Below are 19,120 nucleotides of genomic sequence, written 5' to 3'. Positions count from 1 at the left end.
CCCTGTATGTATCCTATGTTGATGATCCAAAAAGCTCTACTTTTGTCTCATCTGACCAGAGAACATTCTTCCAAAACGGTTTAGGCTTTCTCAGGTAAATTTTGGCAAACTCCAGCTTGGCTTTTTTATGTCTCTGGGTCAGAAGTGGGGTCTTCCTGGGTATCCATAAAGTCCCTTTTCATTCAGATGCCGACTGATAGTACGGGTGCACACTGTTGTACCCTCGGACTGCAGGACAGCTTGAACTTGTTTAGATGTTAGTCGAGGTTCTTTATCCACCATCCGCACAATCTTTTGTTGAAATCTCTCGTCAATTTTTCTTTCCCGTCCACATCTAGGGAGGTTAGCCACAGTGTCATGGGCTTTACACTTATTGATGACACTGCGCATGGTACACACAGGAAAATGCAGGTCTTTGGAGATTGACTTGTTGCCTTGAGATTGCCTATGCTTCTTCACAATTTTGCTTCTCAAGTCCTCAGACAGTTCTTTGGTCTTCTTTCTTTTCTCCATGCTCAATGTGGTACGCACAAGAACACAGGAGAGAGGTTGAGTCAACTTTACTCAATTTAACTGGCTGAAAGTGTGATTTAGTTATTGCTGCCACCTGTTATGTGCCACGGGTAAGTAACAGGTGCTGTTAATAACACAAATTAAAGAAGTATCACATGATTTTTCAAAGAGTGCCAATACTTTTGTCCGCCCCATTTTTGGAGTTTTGCATAAAATGGTAATGATTAATTTTTTTCCATTCTCTTTTGTGTTTTTTCATTGCGAGCAAAATTAATAAAGATTTTACAACCAAAGCATTTATAAATGCAACCATTTTCTGTGAGAAATTGAGCATTATCTGACAGAATTGCAGGGGTGCCAATACTTTTGGCCAGCACTGTATAAAGTTGCATAAAAGTTGGTAAGGTTGTCCCTACCGTCCCTATGTTATGTAAACCTATGCCCTTGCCTGTAGATGTCTACTGTAGCACTGTCCCTGAAAGGGTTAATTTTTTCTATTAACATGTTTTTAAATTTTGGATTTATTTACTTTAAACATTTTTTTAATCATGTTTAATAGTAAAAACATATATGACTTCAATTGACACCTCGTATCGCGTCTTTATGAGATTTTTTTTTAAAATATTATTACCAAAAATGTCACTAGCCATAAAGGGTGAAGTAATAAATGGGGGGCATCCCTCGGAAAGCGAGCTAAAAGTCGACTATAATGCTCTTAGCGAGGTTTTAACACACAATGGCTTTAAATCGAAGGCACTTTTCAATCTGTCCGGGCCGTCTGGACTCCATTGTCTCGACCCAATGCTCCACGCACGCCATCTGCTCGCCGTATTATCGCCGACGGCTTGAAGCCGCCGTCCTTTCGCCAAACCAACCTGACGTAACTCAATCTCGACGAGTTTTGCCATTTTCGTCTCGTCGAATTGAAAACCTTCCAGTGTGTGGCAATTCAACTTAACAAGGGTGTTTGGTTACGCGTTGACGTCATCGCCCCCCACTTTTTGAGAGCTGCCAGCCGTTCTCAACGAACGGCGGTCGGGGAACAAGAAGTCATCCGGGATGCTCTCCTCTCGCCCGGCCGCGTGCCGCGCGTCCCCGCCGAGACTTGGTCTGCGTGTGAAAAGTGTGCGGGGCCATGTTGACGACGAGAGCGACGCCGCTCCACAGAGCGCAAGATGAGAAGGTGGACTCTGGAGCTGAAAGTACCAAGTGAGTTCAAGCGGGGCGCCTTGTTAGCTTCAGGCTAACTTCTGCTAGCCGAATTCGGCGTTCGGCTGGAACCGCTGTGGAAAGTCACTCTCCTAAGCGGCTTTCAATTAAAAACTTCACTTTAGCCTTTTTTTGTTTGTTTGTTTTTTTAATTTAAATTATATTCAGCACTCGCGTGGGAGCTTTGTTTGCGTTTGAATGCCTACTGAAGTTTACGAGCTTCTGATAGATAACAACGCGTTGTCATGGCGACCTAACTAAAGAGGCAGGTGTCCAAACCCACTAGCACAGTGCTTCTCAATTATTTTCTGATATGCCCCCCCCATGAATACGTAAACGTTCCGCGCCCCCCCCCAACTCTCTGCCGCCACTTTAAATATACTGCAGTATCATTTGTATATAAAATTATTATTATTATAAGTACACCCCTGAACAACATTGTGTTCTTTTTGATATTAAATAAAAAAGTAATGTAGTACAATAAAGTGTTAAAAAAAAACAAAAAAACATCCATACTGTAAAAATACATTCAAGATACATTTTTTGACCGTTTGATACTGAAAAATGAAATAATAATAATAATAATAATAAAATCAATATACAGTGCCCTCCATAATTATTGGCACCCCTGAAAAAGATGTTTTTTAGCTTCTAATATTTTTTTTTATTCGAATAATATGGGACCTTAATGGAAAAAAAGAGAAGAATCCAACCTTCAATACAAGTTTGTTGGCACGGCCAGACTGTTCTCCCTGTATTTTTCAAACACTGAAATAAAAGTCTGGGACCCAGCCCATTAACGGCCTCTCGAGCAGGTACAAAATCATTTGACAAATCAGATTCGTTTATTTGCGTGACGTGTTCTTAACGAGCAACGTCACTCTTGCGCGTCGAAAGTCGTCTCCACAACAACACAGATGGTGAACAGGAGAGCCAAGAATATGTTCCAATCCACGGTAAAATCAGTTTTAAATTACCAAAAACACATCGACGCGAGTCATTGACAACAGTCTGTCTCGCGCTAGCCATGTTGAATAAACTCCGCTCTCCTCGTATGTTTCCTTCCGCGCGCAAGTCCCTCGTCCTGCCCTCGTCGCTTTACTAACGTCACGTCTGCCCGTCGCTGATTGGTCCACTCCGCTGTCTGTTTGCTGTGGCTTGCTCCACCCTGGAAATTGTATCTGCTGAATGGTGGCCAGACTCAATAGCTGGAACAGCGGTGAGTCTGGTGTACCAGGCAACAATACAAGTGCATTCATTGGCCTCATCTGACCAAAGCACACGGTCCCAGTTCAAGCCTGGGACTGTGTACTTTTGTGTGAGACCAAGATTGAGCTTTTTGGCAACAAACACTCTAAGTAGGTCTGGCGTGCCACGAAAGATGCGCATGCTGAAAAGCACCTCATACCCACTGTGAAGTATGGGGGTGGGTCACTTCCAAAGGCCCTGGGAACCTTGTTAGGGTGCATGGCATCATGATTGCTTTGAAATACCAGGACATTTTAAATCAAAATCTGTTGCCCTCTGCCCGAAAGCTGAAGATGGGTCATCACTGGGTCTTTCAGCAAGTCAATGACCCTAAACGTATGGCCAAATCTACACAGAAATGGTTCACCAGACACAAAATCAAGCTCCTCCCATGGCCATCTCAGTCCCCAGACCTTGTTTTGTTGGCAAAAGGGGGTTGTACAAAGTAGTAACACCAGGGGTGCTAATAATTGTGACACACATTATTTGATGTCAAATAATTTTTTCTTTATACGGGATTTTTTCCCTACTGAATGAATGCGCTTGTATTGAAGGTTGGATTTTTCTCATTTTTTCCCCATTAAGGTCCCATATTATTTGAAAAAAAAGATATTAGAAGCTAAAAAATACATCTTTTTCAGGGGTGCCAATAATTATGGAGGGCACTGTATAATAGTAAATTCAAATTGATCAGCAACATTAACTCATGAGGATAATATGCCAAAAAATTAGACCGAAAAACAAAAATGAATAGAACAGAAACGATAGTGTCATTGGACAGAGGGACAGTTTTTATTTTTGCTGCAGGCAGTATCAGCTCCTTTGCTATGGTGTGGGGTTATTTTGCACTGAGCAACTTGGCATGCCAATTTATATGATGCTGACGGTGCTTGCTGGTTTACTGATGTAACACTGACAAAACGGGAGGATTTTGGGCAATATTCTGCACGTTTTTGCTGAAAAAAAAATAATTCCTGCTGTCCGGTGTGAACATTTTTATTTTTTAAACCAAGTAAACAGACTGGTCTTTCCTCGTCTCCCACTGTAGTAAAAGTCAAAGCCAAATACTACATATGTTTCTTCATATTTCCTTGTCTTAGCTTTTCATATCTCCAGTGCTCTTTGCTGTGTGCTCTTGTTTGGTTCAGAGATATTGCGTATATGCTGAAAACAAGAGCGGCACTGCCCCCATCTGAGTGGATGTGCATTTACACTTTATTCTATTACGGCAAAAAAAGTCTGTTCCTCAAGGTCACATGCGCCACCCCCAGCATTGTCTGCGCCGCCATGGGGGGAACCGCCCCAATAATTGAGAAGTACTGCACTAGCACAAGATGGAGGTGCTTGTTTTTTTTTTAAACATAAAATCATCTGTTCATTTGTTTTGTTTTGTTTTGTTTTGTTTTAGCTCGGACTCCAGTAGGATGTCAGCAACTACCAGTAAGTGTGCTTCATTTCTCTAACATGACTTAGTGCTGCAAAATACAGTACCGTTATCCCTCGTTTTTCGCGGTTAATAGGGACCAGAACCCGGCGCGATAAGTGAAAAACCACAAAGTAGCACGCACCCAAAAGTATTTATTAGGATTTAGCATTGGAAAGAGATACATATAAGACATGTTTTTTTCACTTTTCTTCCCTGAAGTATAATTTTAAAAAATGTATATATTTTAATAAATGGTTTTCAAGCACTGCAAATGTAATAATTATGTTAAGTTTTAAACATGTTACTGTCCCACTGAATTATTTTTAAACAAGAATAAAGTTGTAGGAAAATGCCTGGCTTTATTAAATGCTTCATAGTGAGTCTACTCCAGGCAAGTCCAAAGTCCGGCCTGGGGGCCAAATGCGGCCCGTGGTCAAATTTCATCCGGCCCCCAGCCTCTGCCATAAAATCAATAACGTCTGGCCCGCACACAGACTTAATGAATTGGTCAGCAGTACTGCTACCAGCATATGAAGTAGCTTACGCACTAAATGCTGCTCCTCATTTACCCACTAAAAGGCAGCAGCACTCTAAACAACATTACCCCGTGTGACCATTTTTCTAAATTTTCCAAATTTTCTAAAGTGGCGACAATCAACAACAAAAAATAAGTTGACTACGACGGCCGACGCCTTAAGGATAGGTGGAAATTGGACTATTTCTTCACTAAAATACGCAACAACTGTGTCTGCCTCATTTACAAAGAGACAGTCACTGTTTTTAAAGAGTTAAATGTGAGGCTATATGACCAAACAAGACACGCTGACATGTACGACAAGATTACAGGGAAGAAACGCAGTGAGAAATTTAAGCGCCTTGAACAGCAGTGGTATTCTGCAAGAGCCCGAGTCGAAAGAATGCCACAAAGGCTAGTTGCGAGATTGCTGAAATTAATTTTAAAAAATAATAAAGCAAATCTGACACACAGAATGGCTTGCTAAAATTCGCTTAAATATATTGTTCGACGCAAAGGACGTCAGCCAAGGTCGGCCCCACACATTTTTACCACACCAAATCTGGCCCCCTTTGCAAAACGTTTGGACACCCCAGGTCTACTCACATCATCTCAAGCTGCTCACTTACACACAATGAGTTGACACAGCAACTGTTTAGCATGTTAAACGATTGACGCATGTAGCACTTTTGAAGTCTGTGACTCTGGCAAGATCAAACGCAAACATCTGTCAACATTGTTAACTTTAACAAGCAACTTCAGTGCAGTGCCTGACAAACAAAGAGCAGGGAGAGGGAGGGAGAGAGGGAGAAAGAGTGAGCCTAAGTGATCGGCTCGGGACAGTGCATCTGTATTTTTTTTTTTTTTTAATTGAAAAAAAAAATCCGTGATGGAAAGAGGGTGCAAAGATTGAAGCCCAAAGTAGCAAGGGATCACTGTACATGAAAAAATATCAACATCATAATAATGACACGTGCAATCGGCATTCCTCAAAGACCTGCTATGAAATAAAACAATCTGCCCATTACTGATGCTTAGTTGAAAAGTGCATTTTTAACAACAATGTACATTAAGTATACAAAAAAACTTCTGGTGGTTATTTTAGTTTGACCCATGAAAATCTGCCGTGAAAGACTGTTAATGACTCCACCTGTGAATGCACACTTCCTGCACTAATACTACAATTGTATGTAAAATTGGAGCCGCAAAATATTGTCCCGTGGGGCACAATTGGCCCCTGGCCTGCAGGTTTTAAACCGTTAATTCTTTTCATACAGCATGTGCATTTTGTCAGATTAAAAATGTGTCGTGAGACAAAAGTATCATTTCTCTAGGAGCGTTTTAACTCATTCACTGCCATTTTTGGTGTTGGTGTCAAATTCCAGTGTTTATACCGGTCATTATAAAACATTAAAAGTCATTAAAGGTATTTTGTCAAAATTCAGGCCATAAAAAAACATAAAAAAGCATTCACCGAAATGTTCTAGGCATTAAAAATTATATAAGCTTGATTGTTTAAAAAAGAACTTTATTTACATAATTTATTAGGATTGTCCGTTATTATCAGGTAGCCGATAATATCGCCCGATAAAATTATAATATGTTAAAATAATATCGGATGATATCAAAATCCGTTTTTCATGATCGGTTTTGGGACAATATAATTGTTGCCTTCAAAGTGAACGTAGAAGCCTTCTGCCTTTGTGCAGGGGCTGGTCAGAGCTTAGCACGGCAGTTATGCTTATTGACCATTAGATGTCTCCAAACTAAAATGCTTGGGTTACAGAGGGGCAAATAAGTCTTTAGTCAACCACAAATTGTGCAGGTTCTCCCACTTGAAAAAATTAGAGAGGCCTGTAATTGTCAACATGGGTAAACCTCAACCATTAGAGACAGAATGTGGAAAAAATCAACAGAAAATCACATTGTTTGATTTTTAAAGAATTTATTTGCAAATCATGGTGGAAAATAAGTATTTGGTCAATACCAAAAGTTGATCTCAATACTTTGTTATGCACTCTTTGTTGGCAATAACGGAGGCCAAACATTTTCTATAAGTCTTCACAAGCTTTTCGCACTTGATCTATCGCTTATATCGCTGTTTGAATCATTGTTTGAAGGGCTTTGTATGGCGGCCGTATGTATGGAGGTGCCATCGCGTTCCCGGTGTGACGTATCACTTCCGGGTTCGTCCCCTTTCAGGCTCGAACTTCGGAATCGCGATTATTTTGTCAAATATACAACATATAAATTATTTTTTCATGCTTTATTTGTTGGACAATGTTTAATTACTTTACTTGTGACCCTATTTGGCATGTGAAGAAATTACTTCACATTACTGCATAATTGCCAAATGCCAAATCACTACCAAAGCATTTGTAATTGCAACCATTTTCTGGGAGAAATTGAGCATTATCTGACAGAATTACAGTGGTGCCAATACTTTTGGCCCACAGTGTACGTACAGTGGGGCAAATAAGTATTTGGTCAACCACTAATTGTGCAAGTTCTCCCACTTGAAAAAATTAGAGAGGCCTGTAATTGTCAACATGGGTAAACCTCAACCATGAGAGACAGAATGTGGGAAAAAAAAAAAACAGAAAATCACATTGTTTCATTTTTAAAGAATTTATTTGCAAATCATGGTGGAAAATAAGTATTTGGTCAATACCAAAAGTTGATCTCAATACTTTGTTATGCACTCTTTGTTGGCAATAACGGAGGCCAAACATTTTCTGTAAGTCTTCACAAGCTTTTCGCACACTGTTGCTGGTATTTTGGCCCATTCCTCCATGCATATCTCCTCTAGAGCAGTGATGTTTTGGGGCTCTCGTTGGGCAACACGGACTTTCAACTCCCTCCACAGATTTTCTATGGGGTTGAAATCTGGAGACGGGCTAGGCCACTCCAGGACCTTGAAATGCTTCTTACGAAGCCACTCCTTTGTTGCCCTGGCTGTGTGTTTGGGATCATTGTCATGCTGAAAGACCCAGCCACGTCTCATCTTCAATGCCCTTGCTGATGGAAGGAGATTTTCACTCAAAATCTCACCATACATGGCCCCATTCATTCTTTCCTTTACACAGATCAGTTGTCCTGGTTCCTTTGCAGAAAAACAGCTCCAAAGCATGATGATTCCACCCCAATGCTTCACAGTGGGTATGGTGTTCTTCGAAAGCAATTCAGTATTCTTTCTCCTCCAAACACAAGAACCTCTGTTTCTATCAAAAAGTTCTATTTTGGTTTTGGCCAGTATTCGCGGTGAATGGGAACCTTTTGAAACCCAAAAAGGCTCACACACCTCTCCCTGGTGCAGCAACAATTTTCTGCAGCACACACACACATATCCAAGTGGTCCATTTCATTCAAGAGAATAAAACACTGCTTGAAATATGCTTTTTGTTGTCATACACACTTTAATACAAAAAACTGATGTTTGCATCATTTTGATTTTCAACAACATATTCTCTTCTCTCTCAACTTCTCTTATTCTTCACATAATGTTTACTGGAATACCTTAAAGTTGTTGCATTTATCATTACTAAAGTATCCAATGGTGCATTACAGTACAATTAACCATAATATGTTAAGTCCACAACCGTATACATAGGAATTGGTTTGATACAGGTATTGCATTTTTGGAGTAGGATAATATCCAGTTATCGGTTAAAAAGTCATTATCAAGCAACTCTACTTACAGCTTGTGTGTGTGTGTGAAACTATCTGCAGTTGGGCATTAAATTAGGTTAAAGTGGCATTAAATAGCATCAAATGAGATTTGCTGATACCTGTAGAAACCCTGAATTCATTTGAGCAGGAAGGGTTAGTAGTGGTCAAAAGCTGCCAGCCATCATGGCAGGCAATGAATTTTTAAAGATCTTGAAAATATCATTTAACCAGCCCTCCCAGTCGAAATGTCTACAGCTGTCAATGGCTGTGAATGAGCGAATTTAAGGCGTAGTTTAGTATCGGCATGGAACTCTTGTATTTATTTGTATGTCCCTCCAGTAGCCGAGCTGAGGAGCCAGCGCGCCCGCGAGCAGCAGCGACGTCTCTCTGTTGTAAACTTGCACCTCTTGGCTAACCCGGGAGACTCCCTGTTGCTGCAGCACAGCTTGGACCGTCTGCTACGCAGGCTTTGCCCGAGCCTCCACATTTTCCACGTATCGGAGAGGGCATCTCCTCATAAAGGGAGCGCTCGCCTCTGTCCACCAGCTGGTACGTGCCCAAAGTTTTGCACAACCCGTTCCATTTTGGCTTGCTGTGCAATTTGTTGAGGTCTGTAGTGTATATTTTCGCCATATGTTCCGTCCCATAAATCTTTATTACTTTTCTGCTGCACTAAGTCGTGTGACATGTTTTTTCCAGGCTCCCCTTCTCTGGCCATCACTTTCTTTCTCCACGAGGTTTATGGAGAAGAGCGCATCCTGAAAGTTCTGGACTTCTTCCAGCGACCGCCCTGGAAATACCACCACACGGAGAGCTGCAAAACGTCCGGCATCCGCATCTCTTCCGACGAGACCGCCCCGCTGCGGCCGTACCTCCTGCCCAGTCGAGACTTTTTCAGCTTGGGCGCGGGGATGCCCGTGTGGGGCGTGCGACCGGTGCACTTCGGAGGGGAGATCTTGCGCGTGACGTTGTACAGTGGCTACGACAATTACGAGGACGCCGTGCGCTTCTACGAGACAGTGCTGCAGAGGGAGGCGGAGGAGCAGAAGACTGGTTTTTGCTGGTTCACCTTGCACACAGGCAAGCACGTGCCTTCACAATTCCAACTTACTCTACGTCCGCGAGGGTTGTTAACTTTCTGCATCTATACAGAACCTGGGCTTTGCCTGCAGCTCGCTTTAAAGCAAGTGTCGGAGGGGGTCCACGTGGAGCCGTGTAACTCTGCTGTGCTGCAGTTCAGCGTGGAGGAAATTGGCCAATTGGTACCTCTGCTGCCCAACCCTTGCACACCCATCAGCGCCTCACGCTGGCAGACCGAAGACCTGGATGGAAACAAGGTTCTTTTCCAGGTAACTGTCATTAGAAACTCTCCCTCCATGAAGTTTGCCCCCATCAGACACAAATTTATGTGGCGGAAAACACTCAGGTGACTTGAAGTTCCGCTCTGAGACGCCCAATTTAGCGAACTTTCAAAATTGTCCAATATGCATGCGTGATACATCATTGGAAAGCTTAAAATCTCAATTTTCTGGGGGAAGAAAATTTTTGAACAGGAGGGCATTTAAAAAAAATTTTTTTTTTTTAAACAGCAAAACCCTATCTGGAGGTGAGAGCCCGCGAGAGCAGAATTTCAGATGCCATGACTTTAACGAGATATTATCGCGTACTTACCTTGTTTTGATCCAAAAACTCCATGTAGCATGTATCACTGAGTGTCAAGACACAGCTGTGAATGGCCACAGCTTAATTTTGGGGGGATTTTATGGGTAAAAGATGGCAATATAACAAGGGGCGCGATGCAGAAATCGTAGACATCAAGGAGTGGTTGAGAATTTCTTTTTCATGTATTTACCCTTTTAAAAGTTTTTTTTTTTCAATTTTTCTTTGTTTGGATCGATTATTTATCATCTAACATATCAAAGAAAATGCGATAGTAACAAAAAAATCCAATTAAGCGATAGTTATGGGGGTACATATCAGTGACTTTAACAGACACCAATTTTTTCATTGTGATGTAATTTGCTTAAAAGTTTAAAATATGCCAGTGAATAATTTTTTGAAGTCGTTTTTTTTTTTTTTTTTTTTTTTTTAAACGAAATGTTAGACATCAATGGATGATTCTAAGCTAAAAATGACAGACATTTTGAATAATAAAAAAAATTAATTACAGTACCTTCTTTTTATAGCTGGGTGGTAACAAAAGCGGTTGCGCGACGTCTGTAAACGGAGGATTTGAGGGTAAAATGGACAAATTATAAATAGTTCAGGGGCTTAATGTGCCATGAATCCGCTATGGCAGCATATAGACATATTTTTCTTTCAAACACAACAGTTTTTTTTTTACCTAAAATACAGCAGTTTCTTTTAAAGAGGAGTGCAAGAGGAGAAACTGCTTTTTCAGTCCTGTCTGTGTTTTCCACCATATAAAAATGATGTCCATCGTTTGTGCTTGTTTGAGCTGTAAAACGTTTTTTTTTGTGGTGCTATCGTTTTTAAGAAATTTACGTTTCTTTTATAGGTCAATCTGAGGTCAACTAGCCCCCCATTTTGATTAAAAATGGCTAAAAATGGTCTCAATTGGTAATGCTTCATTTGTGCTCTAAACAGTTTGTTTTGCTGCTATCGTTTTTGAGATATGGAGATATAAATTTCGAGTGATGATGTCACGCAGCCCCCCAATCATTGCATAATATACCTGAAATGGTACCGTTCGTTTACGCTAAGTTTGTACTGTAAAAAGTTTCGTTTGGGCTGCTATCATTTTATAGATATTGAGACACTAATTTCGAGTGATGACGTCAATGGCAGACCCTTCTCAATCTCTCAATAACATAGGGATGTCCCAACTATTTGGGCAAACGTGCTAGTGACTGTGGCAAGATCAAACACATTCATCTGTCAATCATCGTTAACTTTACTAAACAACTCCAGTGCACGTGGAATTTTTTTTTATTGAAAAAAAAATCCGCAATGGACTGAGGGCGCAAAGTTTAAAGCGCGAAGTAGCGAGGGATCACTGTACAGTGTTGGGCACGTTACTTTAAAAAAGTAATTAGTTACATTACTCACTACTTCTTCCAAAAAGTAACTGAGTTAGTAACTGAATTGCTCTATAGTAAAAGTAACTAGTTACTAGTTAAGAATTTGAAATTTTCTGAGCAGTATTCGAGTCAGTGGAATAGAGAAGAACAGACAGATAGTTAACTTGTTTGGTGCTTCAGCAGATTTGAATTGCTTACCACAGATGTCGACAAAAGCTTTGCCCCGGGACATAAATTACACATTACATGCAGGTTCTTTCCTTTAATTTCGACAAACTTGAAATAGTGTCTATATCTCCACCTCTTAAAGGACAATTTTTCTTCTGAATGCTCCGCCATCCCGACCCTGTGCATCTGTTTTGCGTGTGTGTGTTTGCCGCGCGCGCTGTTCCGGTTTGCTTGTGAAATCACCGGCTCTGATTGGCTTACCACGACACATGACTCTAACCCTCAGCCAATCACAATCACTTCCATCGCATCTCTCGAGGGGCTGCATTCAGGTAGGCTCGTTTCCCGACAATTCACGTCACCTTCAAAGCGTCTGCTGTCCTCAAGATGGAAGCAGAATTATTGCTGGCTGACAGTGGGAGATGGGAACGAGGCTAGCGTCAGGTGTAGCAAACACAGAAACGTTACCAAACTTTGGAAAGCATTGTCTAATTGAATGAGCAGGGACAAACAGCTTGGAGTCAGAAGTACGTGTGCTATTCTCGAACCTGAACGCACCCCAAGTCTTGGATGACAAATCAACAGAGCAGAGAGTCGATTCGACACGGCTGGTAGCTTCTTCAATTTATTCAGAGTAAGTAACGCACCGCTTTTGACCGTCAGTAACGGTAACGGCGTTGTAACGGCGGAAAAAGTAATTAGTTAGATTACCCCGTTACTGAAAAAATAACGCCGTTTACGTAACGGCGTTATTTATAACGGCGTTACTCCCAATACTGCCTCTAAACTAAATTACGAATGCATAAACAATCATATTAGCTCAGACAAAAACTTACAACCTTATGTTGGTCTTAACAGGGAGCAGCCGGATCCAGCCATGTTAGATGACTTATGTCATATTCACTGTTGCCACTAGAAAGAAGTGTATCCACCCAAATCAATAAAACTAAATGCAAACACTTTCAAAACAAGCCATTGCATTCTCGAAGCAACAAAATTTAATTAGAAGCTTTTCGAATTACTCGAGTTAGTCGATTATTCGTTGCAGCACTAGTAACTTGGACACGGGAAGGTTTGACGCTGTATTAGATGATGAAAGAATAAACCATTAAAAAGAAAAAATAGGCGACCCACACTCTAAGTGTGTGCGTGCATGTCAATCACAGGAGCTTCAAGCTGTCAAAGCCGCCATATGCCGGATGCGTGTTTGCTCATTCTGCAAGTCGTTGACTTATCTCTTTACAAAATCTCTAAATCATAATCCCTCCCCTCCTTCTGCTCTTTAGGTGAAAACCCCGCCGCATCCCAAGCCACCTTTGACCTGCGCTTTCCCCCTGGCCTGCCCCGCTGTGCCCCCCCGGGCCGTGCAGCTAAAAAGCTTGTCGCCTAACAACCTTCATTCTCTGCCAGCTTGGCAAAACTACAGACATGGTAAGAAGCGCCAGACGACTGCGTTGATTTGGTATGAGGTGAATCAAGATGAGTTGTCGTGCGCGCAGGCCCGAGAGCTACTAGTGAGAGCGCTGTGGAGAAGCTTCCAGGGAGCCAAGGGTCAGGCAGCTGTTGCAGCACTCCCCCGGGAAGCTCTTGCTACTCGTCGCAGCGCAGCAGCCCCGCCCCGCCGTCCGCTTCCGACTCGCCCCTGCGTCCCCCCATCACCCGCTCACTCTCGCGTCTACTCCTGGAGGAGGACGAGGGGGAGACCAACGTGGACACGGGGGTCGCCGTGACCGCCGCCGTGACTCGCTCTTCTTCAATGGAGCTTTTGAGCTCATGTCAGCCACGGACGCCCGCGGCCTTCGGGCTTTCGGCCAAAAACTGGAGCCCTTCCAGAAAGTGGCTTTGCTCTGCTTTCTCCAATCATGGTGCAAACATCAGCGCGCCGCTGACAAATGCGCCCGATCCCTGTTATGTCGAAGATGTTTTCACCGCCACGGAACTTTTTGCTAAGCCGTTGTCATCACAGGTGAATGAAGAGGAGTCCGTCGACGAGTTCTTCATCTGAAGATGCCGGAGAACTTTTTAACATGTACTGCAGCTGAAGCTCACTGAAGTCCAATTGTGGGTAGCATGCCACTTTGAAGTATTTCATGAGTATCAACAAAAATCAGTGAAGAGTACAGACAATAGTTCAAACTGTGTAAAGCAGCGATGGCCAAATTACAGCCTACAGGCCAAAGTTTTTAATGGCATATGGCGGAAAACACAGACAAGACTGAAAAGGCAGGTTCTGCTCTTGCAACCCTCTTTAAAAGAAACTGCTGTATTTTAAGCCAAAACAACTGTTGTGTTTGATACAACATTATGTCTATATGCTGTCATACCAGATTCATGGCGCATTAAGCCCCCAAACTATTTTTAATTTGTCCGTTTCACCCTGGAAACCCCCGTTTACAGATGTCGCGCCACCGCTTTCGTTTCAACCCAGGCATAAAACAAAGGTAATAGATGTATTATTCAAAATGTCTGTCATTTTTAGCTTAGAATTATTAATTGATGTCTAATATTTCGTTTAAGAAAAAAAAAAAAAAAACGACTTTAAAAATTTACGACACAATGAAAAAAAATGGCGTCTGTAAAAAAAGTCACGGATATCTACCTCATAACCAAGGGTGTAGGTTTGCATAGGGACGGTCAGGACATAACACTACCAACTTTTCAGGATGCTGAAATTGTCCCCATCAACTTTTAAGCGACCTTATTTGGATTATTTAATGACTTCAGTTCTATAGGTCATTTAGATTGTCCTCCCATATGTTGTAAGGATAGAATTGACCCTACCATTATTAGGTGAATTATTTTCATATGATCAGACCTCACATTTACCCTTTTCACTTGCTGAATGTGCCAGTCCATTTTTTCCCCTCAAACGGATGTTTGATTGGCTGATGACTTGACACCCCCCCCACACACACGCATTCACAGCACGACAACATTCCGCCCCCTTCGAAGACGAGGAATATTAGAAGTTTTAGTCCGCCAACATCAGCCACTGTAATCACTGTAAAAAGACATCAATGTTGTGGAGGTGGGGAACACACCACTGATTTCGCTACTGAAAGTCCGACCTGCATCAGAGTTAGCATAAAATTAATCTCTGTGAATTTCTCAAACTTGAGGCGGAAGCTGCGTTTATAGAATACCCTCCAGTATGTTTTCTACTGTTAACGTTAATTAAACTGTAAGAAATGGGGTCAACTTTGTGAACAATTTGTGTTTAAATATTGCAATGTAAACTTGCCAATAAAATCCAGACATTTATTCTGGAAGTTTTCAAAATGTTTCTTTAGTAGTTTTTGAAAACAAAGGTTTGAATCAAACGGTGTATCACCTGAACCAATATACATGAAAGTTAGTATAAGTCAATACAGATTTATTATACAATGATCAATCATATCAATTTATTGGTGAGAAATGTAGCCCCGAGCCCCAATCACCCAGTTGGTTTGGTCTTATCCCATCCTCAGCAAAAAATGTACATGAGGTTATGCTGTTATATCATCCCTACCAATGTTGAGACCAAACCTAAGCCCTTGCTCATAACTATCGATTAATTGTATTTTTTTGTTAGTCGCATTTTCCCCAATATGTTAGATGTTAAATAACCGATGCAAGCAAAGACAAATTGGGGGTGGGGGGGACGTTTAAAAGGGTAAATATATGAAAAAGAACATCTCAACCACTCCTTGATGTCTGCGATTTCTGCATCGCGACCCTTGTTATATTACCATGTTTCACCCATAAAATCCCCCAAAAATCCGGCTGTGGCCATTCACATCTGTGTCTTGATACTCAATGATACATGCTACATGGAGTTTTCTGATCAAAACAAGGTACACGATAATATCTCGTTAAAATCATGGCGTCTTTAATTCTGCTTTCGCGTGCTCTTGCATCAAGGTAGGGTTTTGCTGTTTATTTTAGGGCTGTCAATATTATCGCGTTAATGGGCGTTAATTAGTTTTTTTAATTAATCACGTTAAAATATTTGACGCAATTAACGCAGATGCCCCGCTCAGACAGATTTAAATGACAGTACAGTGAAACGCTCACTTGTTGTGTTTTATAGAGTTTTGCCGCCCTCTGCTGGCGCTTGGGTGCGACTGATTTTATAGGCTTCAGCAATAATTCAAGTAATTATTGACATCAACAATGGCGGGCTACTAGTTTATTTTTTGATTGTAAATTTTACAAATTTTATTAAAACGAAAACATTAAGAGGGGTTTTAATACAACATTTCTATAACTTGTACTAACATTTTTCTTTTAAGAACTACAAGTCTTTCTATCCATGGATCGTTTTAACAGAATGTTAATAATGTTAATGCCATCTTGTTGATTTATTGTTATAATAAACAAATACAGTCCTTGTGTACCGTATGTTGAATATATATATCCATCTCGTGTCTTATCTTTCCATTCCAACAATAATTTCTATAAAAATATGGCATATTTTATAGATGGTTTGAATTGTGATTAATTGCGATTAATTACGATTAATTATTTTTTAAGCTGTAATTAACTCGATTAAAAATTTTAATCGTTTGACAGCCCTAGTTTATTTATTTATTTATTTTTTTAAATACCCTCCTATTCAAAATGTTTCTTCCCCCATAAAATACAAATTTTAAACTTTCCAATGATGTATCACACATGCATATAGGACAGTTTTGAAATTTGGTCAAATTGGGGGTCTCAGAGCATAACTTCAAGTCACCTGAGTGTTTTCCGCCATATATATATACACAGTATATGATGTAGAGTATGTTCATATGATAATTAAATATCATGGAATATGGCCCTCACAAGAACTTGATTTCAGCCTACATTCTGTTGCACTTCTGAGTTTAAACACTAGATGGAGCCAATGTCAATGGCAGCCAATGAGTTAAGACTTCAAAGTAAACACATTTTAAAAACCCGATTGTTTACACCTGATTCCGATCCTCTGAAAATGACGTAATCCGGCCCGATTTCTGATCGAGGTTAGAGGGTTAAAACGCACATATGCTGAGTGTGTATAACCATAGAAACATACTGTACATTAGTGCTGTTCGATGTGATGTTTAACAAATGAAAGTGGAAGGATTTCAAGTTGGCACTTGCATCCTTTGATTTTTGTGAAAGCGGCCCTCGGTGAGAAACATTTGGACACCCCTGGTGTGAAGTTTTATTCCAACAATATGGTGGTTGTTTGTATGTGCGCTACAATTGGCTGGCCATCAGTCCAGGACTAAATTAGCTAGTTCACTCCCCTAATGAGAAGAATTGCAAGAGAACATGAAAGGATGGATAGTTTTATTTATCCATATGTTAATTATATGTAGACCTAACTCATGTGTTTGAATGTTACACCCACCCATACCCCTGTTTACCAAAAACAGATTTCTGCACAAAAGCTGTAATGGAACTGAGCTTAAAGTAGCATTAACAGCGTCAATAATACCTCCAGCAATAATTACACCTAAAAAATGTGTCATGTTTAGATGTTTACTGTATATTGTGGTGAAATTGCAGTAGAGTACAAATTGTCAGGATGTATTATGTGTACTGTAATCGCAATAGGGATGAGAAAACCACTTTTTATTTATTCGAGACCAAAAGGCAGTTACACAAAATGTTTATTGTTCAAGTATTGGGATGGCTGCTCATTTGCTCTCTTGTAAATGAATCAGTGTTTTTGAAATGCTGCTGCTTGGCCTTCAAGTAACGTCGGACCCGATTGACGTCGTAGCACACCTGACGGTTGTTGATGCTTAGATCTGCTGAGTCATGTCAAATTCTAGAACATCAACAGGCTAATTATCATAAAATTAAAGTATTTCAAGTACTAATGTGTCATTATTGCACCAACTAGACATGGGGGTAAAAACTATTTCATGACAATTCAAAATCAATTATTTGGACAACAATATGATACAAAGTCTGCCACAATTCAATCCAAGGGCCTCAGTTTACTGTCATCTTGTTCACACTTCAAACAAGTTGCATTTCACCGAAAGCAATTTAAAAAAAAAAAAAAAGTGACAATTTTGTCACTGCCCTCTGGTGGCATCGTTGGATCTGGCTGGATTGTCGCCTCGTATGACATAAGCAGACTCTGACGTCTGATATGGACAGAGGTGGGTAGAGGCAGGGGCGGACTGGGACCAAAAAGCAGACCTGGACTTTGACTCAGCCCAGCCCACATGAATCGTTGTACGAAGGGAAACACAGACCCTCTAGGGTTTTTTTTTTTTTTTACATTTTATTGTAAAATGCATCAATTTCGTGCACTTTGAGAGAAAAATGAAGCGGCTATGAAGAACTACACATTGCATTATTATACATATACAATATAATTTATGATTTTCTTCGCAGTATGTTAGCCATTTTCTATCTGTGCCATCTTTGCGTATGAATACTCTTTGTACAGTCAGGTGTTTTGTCTTCTACTGAGGGTGGTAAGTAAAAAATGTGTCTAGACTGTGACTCTCTGACTTGGGGCGCTCAAAGTACTGCAAGGCTGAACTGGAATTGGATTCATCTTCTGCCCTAGCTGTATGATCTACCTGAATAAACAAATTAAAGAATTTATTTTTTAAAGCAAGTTTTATGTATCCAATTGATTATCATAGCACCTATCCCTTGTGTCTATAAAATGACTTCATTGATTATGCCATAATTAATCTTGCCACACAAATTTCAATGAAAATACAATAAACATTTCAAGACAAATCCTTTATACATAACCTTCTTTGGAAAGTATTAACCAGAAAACAAAACGATATAAGATTAAAAATATATATCATATCAATTTAGCTACCTAAACTTTAAAGTAAAATCATTCATTTCATTAATATTTTATATTTCTTCTGAATTTATATTGCTGCTGCGTGTGCATACGTTGTTTTACAGCTAAAATATTTTTTCTTAGGGATAGTTGGACTAGCATACTGTAACTTGACACGATTTCTAACGGGTACATGGACTAGCTGGCACTAACCCTTTAATTGTCATTTATATCATTTAAAATGTAGCTACCTGGTGGATAACAATTGCCAGTATACCGAGCAAGTAACTCTCTTCATCCCTACTTACTTGCTTTTCGCTTGTCTAGAGAACTTCCACCAGCTTATCATTACCCCCTCCCTCTTCTTTTCTCTCTCCCTGCACCGGCTGCACATTAGAGCGGCTGCCACTACCACTCTCACCATCGTCGAGGGCTGGGCAGTTGTTACCCGACGTGGCCGTTGCAGCCAGACTGCTGCTTGAGAAAATATTTGTCAACTTAAGACATTTTAATGCTTCCCTCTCCAGTTTCTTTCTTTCTTTCTTTCTCCCTAACCTTCT

The 19,120-nt window shown here is 40.6% G+C and overlaps 1 protein-coding gene across 1 annotated transcript; it reads left to right on the top strand.

The window, feature by feature from the left end:
• Positions 1 to 1,265: 1,265 nt before the first annotated feature.
• Positions 1,266 to 14,384, top strand: LOC130917498 (protein FAM124B). Its single transcript, XM_057838968.1, has 7 exons — positions 1,266 to 1,722; positions 4,379 to 4,410; positions 8,919 to 9,128; positions 9,279 to 9,659; positions 9,732 to 9,928; positions 13,075 to 13,219; positions 13,288 to 14,384. The coding sequence occupies exons 1-7, from the start codon at positions 1,649 to 1,651 to the stop codon at positions 13,791 to 13,793; spliced, it is 1,545 nt and encodes a 514-aa protein (XP_057694951.1). The 5' UTR covers positions 1,266 to 1,648; the 3' UTR covers positions 13,794 to 14,384.
• The last annotated feature ends 4,736 nt before the right edge of the window (positions 14,385 to 19,120 follow it).

The sequence above is a fragment of the Corythoichthys intestinalis genome, chromosome 6 (genome assembly GCF_030265065.1).
Source record: "Corythoichthys intestinalis isolate RoL2023-P3 chromosome 6, ASM3026506v1, whole genome shotgun sequence".
Taxonomy (NCBI): domain Eukaryota; kingdom Metazoa; phylum Chordata; class Actinopteri; order Syngnathiformes; family Syngnathidae; genus Corythoichthys; species Corythoichthys intestinalis.
The sequence above is the reverse complement of the archived record's forward strand: the minus strand, read 5'-3'. Positions and strand labels throughout refer to the sequence as shown.

Coding starts and splice junctions, on each gene's coding strand:
- LOC130917498 (XM_057838968.1), top strand. CDS start 1,649: ATGTTGACGACGAGAGCGACGCCGCTCCACAGAGCGCAAGATGAGAAG. Junction 9,929..13,074: donor GAAACAAGGTTCTTTTCCAG/GTAACTGTCATT, acceptor TCTGCTCTTTAG/GTGAAAACCCCGCCGCATCC. Junction 13,220..13,287: donor TTGGCAAAACTACAGACATG/GTAAGAAGCGCC, acceptor TCGTGCGCGCAG/GCCCGAGAGCTACTAGTGAG.